The sequence below is a fragment of the Crassostrea angulata genome, chromosome 1 (assembly GCF_025612915.1).
Source record: "Crassostrea angulata isolate pt1a10 chromosome 1, ASM2561291v2, whole genome shotgun sequence".
In the NCBI taxonomy this organism is placed as follows: domain Eukaryota; kingdom Metazoa; phylum Mollusca; class Bivalvia; order Ostreida; family Ostreidae; genus Magallana; species Magallana angulata.
The window spans coordinates 13,688,841-13,697,295 of record NC_069111.1 but is presented as its reverse complement, the minus strand read 5'-3'; the positions used below and the strand labels follow the sequence as shown (position 1 = coordinate 13,697,295).

General features: G+C 32.4%; 1 protein-coding gene across 4 annotated transcripts in view; it reads right to left on the bottom strand.

Annotated features, from left to right (window-relative positions):
• LOC128174163 (zinc finger protein GLI4-like) overlaps positions 1-8,455 on the bottom strand; it is a 54,891-nt gene that overhangs the window by 26,918 nt on the left and 19,518 nt on the right. For all 4 annotated transcript variants that reach the window (XM_052839791.1, XM_052839785.1, XM_052839800.1 and 1 more), the window contains one exon: positions 7,060-7,189. In XM_052839791.1, the coding sequence (XP_052695751.1) occupies positions 7,060-7,156 (97 nt within the window). In that variant the 5' untranslated portion in view covers positions 7,157-7,189. The remainder of the gene's footprint in view (positions 1-7,059; positions 7,190-8,455) is intronic.

The window sequence follows — 8,455 nt, the reverse complement described above, 5'->3', positions numbered from 1 at the left end:
AGTAATGGAAGAGGCCAATATTTGTTTATTCTATAAAAAATCACAAAATGTTCTGCTTTGTTCAAATTCCGATGATGACAGTTCCCCATAGGAGAACAATTATTTCCTTAGTATACAAGCAATACATACAGGAAACTTTACTCTATAATCAGGAGGTGATGAATTAATGAACATCACCGGGTCAAGCTATCGAGGGATGCAGTGTTGCAGTCGTTCACAAATGCCATTAATTAAATTAGACATGTGAAATGTTAAACGGCAGGATAGGCAATGAATCTGACCCCAATGTAGCAGATTGGGGACAGAAAAGGTTGATATTAAATTTCTGCTGGGGAGGGAAATTTGGGCTTGATTGGTGTTGACAGGTAATGTAAACAAACAGCAGATTTTAAAGTGCATTACACAGTGATAACAATTTAATGCTATGTACCAGTTTACAAATGTTTTGGATATCAATCAGGTCAGTCTCTTAAAATGATGTTTAAATTTTAAATGGGAGATGGGAGTGACAACTTAATCGCTTTAGTATTGGGAAAATCTATTTCTTATAGTAGGAGCAGTGCTGTGCATGCATGTCATAGGTATTTTTTGTGTGTTTAGACATGGATTAAAGTAATTCAACTTGAAAAATCGGTCATCTTGTCATATATATATTTTCATATGATTATTCCTTAAGAATATTCAATTTCTGAAAAAAATCAATAAAAATTCAATTTTAATATAAGAAAATGAGAAAAAAAGAAATTTTAAAATTTGAGGCCAAAAATTTTTGAAGAGGCCAATTTAGAGGCCAGGCCAATTTTTGAGGCCAGGCCAAAATTAGGGGCCAGGCCAATTTTGAGGCCAAAAATGAGGCCAGGCCAACTTTGAGGCCAGGCCAGGCCAATGGGGCCAAGCCAGGCCAGGCCAGGTTTTAGAGTATGCCCAGTAAGTTTTAACTTCCATTTAAATGCCATATTAAATGGAAATGTCACTGATAGAAAGGTTTTCAGCAAGATTCATGTGGTCAGACCCTCAAGCCCTCAATTACAGAAAAAAACCCTTTAATTAAGAAAGCTAAAACCTAGATATCAGTTTACATTACTTGTTTATTGGCATTATAATTCGTTAATACAAAATAGATAGCTAATTTTGTTCTTCAAATTTGTTTTTGAACTGTGTCTATTGAGGATTATCAGAAGATCTCATTTCAAAAGGATCCACATCTTCTTCAACTCTAGGGACATCTGTTGTCTGTGGCAACTAGTGTTTGGAAGTCAAGAAAAAGGACAATCTAAAATTCAACAGTAATTCAGAGCCATTGATTCTTTGAATGTTATAGATCTATGCCCTTTCCAGACTTTTCCTTTTTTTACAAGAGTTGCCTCTTTAAGACTTAAGCTAAAAACCCCTACCATTTAATATATAAATAAATCGCAATAAAATGCTTTCTTTAGTGTTTCAAGCAGGATATGAAGGTGGAGACATTGCAGAATTTTTGTTGTTGCAATGATCAACATCCAAAACATACCTATGCCTACAGAAAATAAATTGCAGCATCTCCATTGTCTGAAGCACTTTGCATTTAACATTGAAAGTTTGTTTCTTTTTTTTAGGATATGTCAACCTTCATACATGATTGTGGTCATGGTTACAGTAAATGCTGGGATGTTGACGTTCTCTCACTCAGTATGATGGTCCGAAGCTCTATTTTGGTCTAGAGGTATGTCTCACAAGGGTACAAGGGTGTTGCATATATGTCTTTAATTATGCCTTTTACCAGTTTGTTTTAATTTTGGTCAACAGACATGTCCAAATGTTCTTCAATAGGTATAAGCAAAACTTGGATCAAAAAGTAAAATTGCCCAACAAATGGTCTCCCTAGCTGCAACCATCAGTACTTAAATTGTTATGATGTCTTGAATTAATACAGAAAAATAATCTCTAAAGGAATATAAACAGCAATTAAGGGTCAATCATTCAACATTTAACCAAAATAATATAAAGCACTGAAACAAACAATGATAGGTAAATCTTAAACATTTACAGTTTCACATGAAGAATTCTTTGGTTCTTTATAGTGTTTAGAAATTTATTTGAGTTTTTAATATTGTACATACTGCTAGAACTATATAATCCAAGAAAATATCATTTAAAATTTGCTCTCTATCCAATGAGATTGTCTGAAAAATAAGTTTTTGGCTTTTGGTTTAATTTGTTTCTTGGTGAGTACTGTTCAAATAGATTAGTTTTATTTTGATCAAATGATATCTTATGAATATGATATTTTATTGGTTAATTTTATAATTGAGACAATTTATTTGTTAATTATTGATCAGAACTTTAACACTTACAAGCAATAAATTTCAAATGGCAAAAAGTCAAACATTTTTGCATAATTATGACTGCAAATATAGTTCCTTCAATTAATCAAAGTACTGAAGTACTGACGGGAGTTGATTTTATCGATTATTATTTATTTTAAATTCAACGATATGTAATTTTGCATGCATGCAAGGCAAGTAAATTCCTATAAGTATTTTAATAACGCACATTTTTTATAATATGAATTGTCCTACAGGAAATTCGTGAAAATCCAATATCAATCATGTTGTGTAATATTCAAAGAATTAGTCTATCAAACTGCGTATCAGTAATCGAAATAGTTATGATAAATTGTATAGATCCAAGCAAAATTGAACTCTAGTCGTTCAACCGGACCCTCAGTTGTATCCTTTAATCTCCGACAAGCAAGAGAGACTCTCTGCTTGTCGGAGATTTACGGAGACAGCCGAGCGTCTGGTTGAACGAGACTATATTAAACTCTGGCGTAGGAATACATAAAATGTACGACTTCCAAAAATCGTACCTTTAAAATCTGACTATTTACAAGGTATCTAAAAACTAGTTTCCTTGAAAAACAATGCTTAAGAACTCATTACATTGAATTTATTGATTAGAACTAAATGTTGTCAGCGGTGTTGATTTGTGCTTAGGTCCAAACACTGTTCACTTTCGGTTTGCCTGAGTAACTGCATAGAAGAGTTGATTATAAAACTCCCAAAAAGTGATCTCTCTAATTATTTTAGTTCTGTAATTATATATATTCTATAAGCTTTTATCCAAAATTCTGATTTAATATCATAGGTATGAAACAAATAATATTTCTATTTTACTACATGTAATAAGTTTAATGTTGAAACAAAATCTGCAGCTGCAAGTAATAAATCTTGGGTGTCTTATCTAAATACGCAAAGTTTTCACCATCTTGAGCACTTGTGAAATGCAAATAATAGCAGTTTCAACAGAACATTACAGTTTTCAAAAAATGAAATAAAAATATTTTCACAGCTATGTTGAGATTATGTCAATCTGATTTCAGAATTTTTTAACACACTAAAAAAAATCCCAATTTGCCAAAATTTAATCATATTGTGAACAAATATTTGCGACCGGCTGAATAAAAATTCTTCTCCTCACTGTGTCTGCAGAAGTTCTCAATTATGAAAACCATTCTCATTACAAAAAGATTTTTGCTTCGTTAAATGATAATTTGAAATTTAAATCTACAGCTGCAGTACTTCGAATTTCCCCGGTCTAATTCTACATAATTATTAAGAATGTGGTGCAAAAAGGATTTTACAAGCGCTGGTTTTTCATCCTTCTTAAATTACCTTCATGAAAATGGTTTTATCGGTAATATTTTATAGTTTAAGGTCATCAAACTAATAACAAGTTAGGGTCCTTAAGTTGAACTCAACTTTGGCCCTTAACTATATAAGCATGGCATTTTCTTGCTATAGAGTCTTTGTTTGGAATATTCAGTTCAGTAGATGAATGAATGATAATATTGCTACCTCAATGTTTTTTAACATTTTTTTTGCATTGGGTCATCATTTACCCACAAAGGTTAATCTTGGCACCTAGTCACTGCAAACCTTCAATGACACCCCTATCACAGAACAGTCATGTACCCAGAAAAAGTCTGTGTAATAAACATAATACCACGATAGTTATCTGACAATGACTGAAGGCTGCCGAAATACCCCCATGTCATCTGACCAAAAAACAAAAGACAATACACATCATGCCAGACATTCATTGGTATTTATCTCTAGGTTCGGTGGGAAATTCAGGTGAGGGGAAAGAAAACCGATCGCTTGAACCAGATTATAAATCAAACACTCCTCTGGGGATAGAAACACCTTCAAATCTTAAATCACTTCCAGTTTAAAAAAAATTCAATCAGTTTAAAATTGAATTTTTTCCATTTCTATGGAGCTTCATTTTCTTAATGGCTTTTATGTCTTTCATGGAATCCTCCTCGTGGCCATAAACAAACATTTTGGAACAGCTTGCAGAATTACAGAGTTTATCCAACTGTGTATGTCAGAGACTGATGTTTTTCATTTTTTTTTCAAAATTTCCACCCATGAGTCACGTAATTGCATGGTCTAGAATGTCTTACACTCATTCAACCCATCATCTTTTATTTCCACAGCGGCAAGTTTGGTGGAACTTTGACACTACTAATCGCTTTAAACACGACACTTCAAACTGACTCAAATAAGCTACAGGGAATTTTTCTTACTGCCTTGCCAATGACATATTAAAATATTGATACCGGTAGTTCATATCCAACACATATATGTACCTAAAATACAGAATGAAAAAGAAAGTGTCATGCTTAAATAGTTCTATGGTATTTTGATATGAAAATTATAATCCACAATTTTCTTCCCTAATCTGTTTTGTTCTGATAACACTTTAATTATCCTCAAAAATTTCAACTTACGATGGAGTCTCCATACCCCAACTTGGTTCGTTTATTTTACTCTGAAAATCTGAGATACAGATAACTCTTTTTGTGGCTTTATGATAACCAATAAATTTCATGTATGTAGGCATAATACCAGTGAATTTGGCTCTTTACAAGTTTTCTGTTTGTTAGTCCTGCATCAATTCTTTATTTGGGGGTTGGGAGTTGTTACAAAAATAAGTAATCAAAGTACTGATAGTACTGTTGTATGATATATGCATATTCACCAATCTGATTAAAATCAGATCCTCCATCTGCTCCTTGTTTTTCTATTGTCACTACACAACAATAGAAAAACAAGGAGCGGATCGAGGATCTGATTTTAATCAGATTGGCGTATTCACATTATGGGTCCCCACCACACCTTATTTTTTTTTATGACAGTATGTCATAACATGGTGATTTTAACCCATTATGAAACAGCATGATCGTATTGCAGAATTGTGTGTCTATCTCTGTAATGCAAAGGGTATTGCTTTGGTCTGCTGACCAGCAGGTCCTGATTTCAAATACAGCAGGAACTTCGGAAAGTTTATTTTTTTCCCAAAAATTGAACATTTTTTGGTGACATTTTCAAGTCAAATGCATGCTTAAATTCCATATCTCTTAGGAATACATGTACCGTTAGTATTACTTGTTAAAAGATACTAGGTCCCAAATGGTCAGTGAACAACTCCAATTCTTGTACGTTTTGATGGCTTTGTATTGTAAATAATGAAAGACTATTCACCATTTAAGGAATAAAGAATCATTCTTTGAGGATTTTGTATTTTGGTCAAGGTGTGATCAAATCCTATAAAAGCTCGAAGAGCTTCAAGATAGATTTGATCATGGTCCAACCATAATTATCCCTACATAATATTCAAAGAATGATTCCTTCAAATAACATGATTCTAACAAAAAATATAATTTCTTATGATACCATCATACACATTTACTGACTATAATAACAAATCTACTATAAGCGTATTATATTTGGCGTGTACAATATTTGGCAGAAAATAGTTTTTCAATAAGTTGGGGTGGATTTGAATTAGGGTTATTCATGAATGTTCCTATTCTTATACATACTGGTAAATGCATGGCCTTTAGTGATGTACCTGACTTAGCAGAAACCACATTCTGCCAAAAAAAGCTTAATAGAATACACAGCCAAATATAACACATTTACATTACCGGTATATGATATGTCAGAATGTCGATCAGGTTCAAACTAGGGTGCCACTAGGAACCATCTTCTTATATCATAAACTTTGTGTAGAGAAAGAATGAAATGTTCATACATATCTTGATCGACAATGAAATTTTTCAAATCTATGTATATTAGACAAAATACTGTTGGCTGAAAAGTTTACTTGCATTTAATAGCCTAAAAGATTCTCATCCTTCATTTTTATTAGAAAGCATCAAATTTCAATCAAGATAGTATTTGGACTAGGGTCACAGGTTTCTCCAATACTATCATATTACTCATGTTTTTAAGCAAGTTTACGCCAATTAAACTTGAACTTCAACCCTGGTTTCTGCTCCACAAAAGGGGAAAGCTAATACTTTTGTATTGCACCTTAGTAACTGAGAAACCTGAACAATATGATTAAAATCTTTTCCAATTTTAATGGTGAATCCAAAGTTGTGGGCAAAACATGGTATGCCTCACCCATTTTTGATTTTCTTTTGTCAACCTTTCAAGCGCGTTTGCACACAAAATCTGTCCGTTTTCCTCACAAAGCAATCATGACCATGAAGAAGTGTGAAGTTAGATCATAGAAAGCATTTTTCTCACTGACTTAACACCTAGCACTCTTTGCTAGTATACAATTAATTTAAGGTCCTTCCCATTAGGTCCTTGATCTGTTGGTTTCACTACCGGGTACAGGTATGGTAAGATTAGGGGTAAAAATTAGTCTATCCATACCCTTGTTGGTAATCTTGCCAGTATTTCATTGTACTGAGTTATTTTAACACTGGATGACAACTACCATTATTTTAGCTATTTTAATTTAGAATTTATTGATACCAAAAATGATGAAACCAATAAAAAGCTTCAAGATAGTCAAACTTTCGAATTCAATACATTGCTCATTTTTATATCCAAAGTAAGACATGAATTTTCAAGTACGTTAGTATGCTGATATTGTCAATATAACATTGTTCATTTTCCATAATAGTTATCATAATGACCCCCAGTTCCTTTACATGATTTGATCACCATTGGATCCTTATACTTTCCAATCCCAAGGATCAATACTACATGTACTTACCATCAGGCCCAGATGCAGCATCTTTGGATTTTTTGGTGTCAGGGTTGCTTGCTTTAGCAGATATCCCATTGCTGGATTCTCGGCCCTGGCTGGACATTATGGCCTGTGATCTGTTGAACCACCATCACTCCTGTTAATACATATATATATATATACGTATAAATATAAATATCTCACATCTCTTATATCAACTTGTACCGTCAGTACTAAGGGTTTATTACTCTGCATATCATACATTCCAGTGAGAGGACTTTTCCATTGAATGAACCCATTCTATAAGCTTAAGAGTCTACACTATTTTAGTTTTAAACTACTGAACCTTTTCAGGTACTAGTACTATTATAATGATAAAACAATGTTTGATTTAATAGATGTTTGAATACTAAACAACTGAAACCCATTTCCACAAGGCCTCAACCTACTTCATGCCATGTTGTCCAGTTATAAACAAACAACACAGACTGCAGTCTCATTTGACAACCAGGCCTGAGACTTCAACTTAATAATTGTATAGCAATATTACAAGGAAGAGTGAAATAAGAATTCCTTAAAATAAATTGTGCACAGCAAAATGATCAGTAAAACATCTGTTTTGATAATAATATCAGTCTAACATTCTATGTAACACATGTACGATTAATGCTACAAGAAAAAAAAAAGGGTCATTTTTAAGTCTTATAATTGTCATTTCTTAAAGGAACTTCGTAAATCAAAATAAGTACATATTTTATTAAGAATAAAAGAAATAAAAACTTTCTTTACCAATTGAATTGATCAGTTAAAAGAATTAAAAAGCTAAATCTTAGGATCTTTCTAATGCATTACGGTACTTTTAGTACTTTGATTCTTCATTTTAAGAATTCCAAATTTGAAAAGAAGAAATCAAATCTTATTATATCTACTACAGAATTTTATTCATTTTTTTAAAATCATTTATATATGCATAATTAATTGTAGATTCATAAACTGGATTTTTAATTAGACAAAAAAATTAGTCCAGCTAGGGCACAACTTTCCATAAAAACATTGGTTGATCTTTAATATTCTTTTATCAGTGTATCTATACCGGTAAATAATGAAGACTACAGATGCTCCTAAATAATGAATTACTCATACATAATTAGATATGTATTATCAAGTTGGAAATGTTTGTTATTTTTTGAAGAAACTGTACAACTATTTTATCATGTTGCAAATTATCTGGTCAATTGGTCAGCCTAGCCTAGTGCGAAGTCATGCATATGATTTAGATTTATTATATTTACCAATACCACAAACACAGGTGCAAAAAATAGCACAATATTTGAGCTGATCATGACGTCTTGAACAATAAACCATAGCTGATGACAAAGGCAGAACTCTAAACAAACACGACTATATGATTTACGAATCTCGA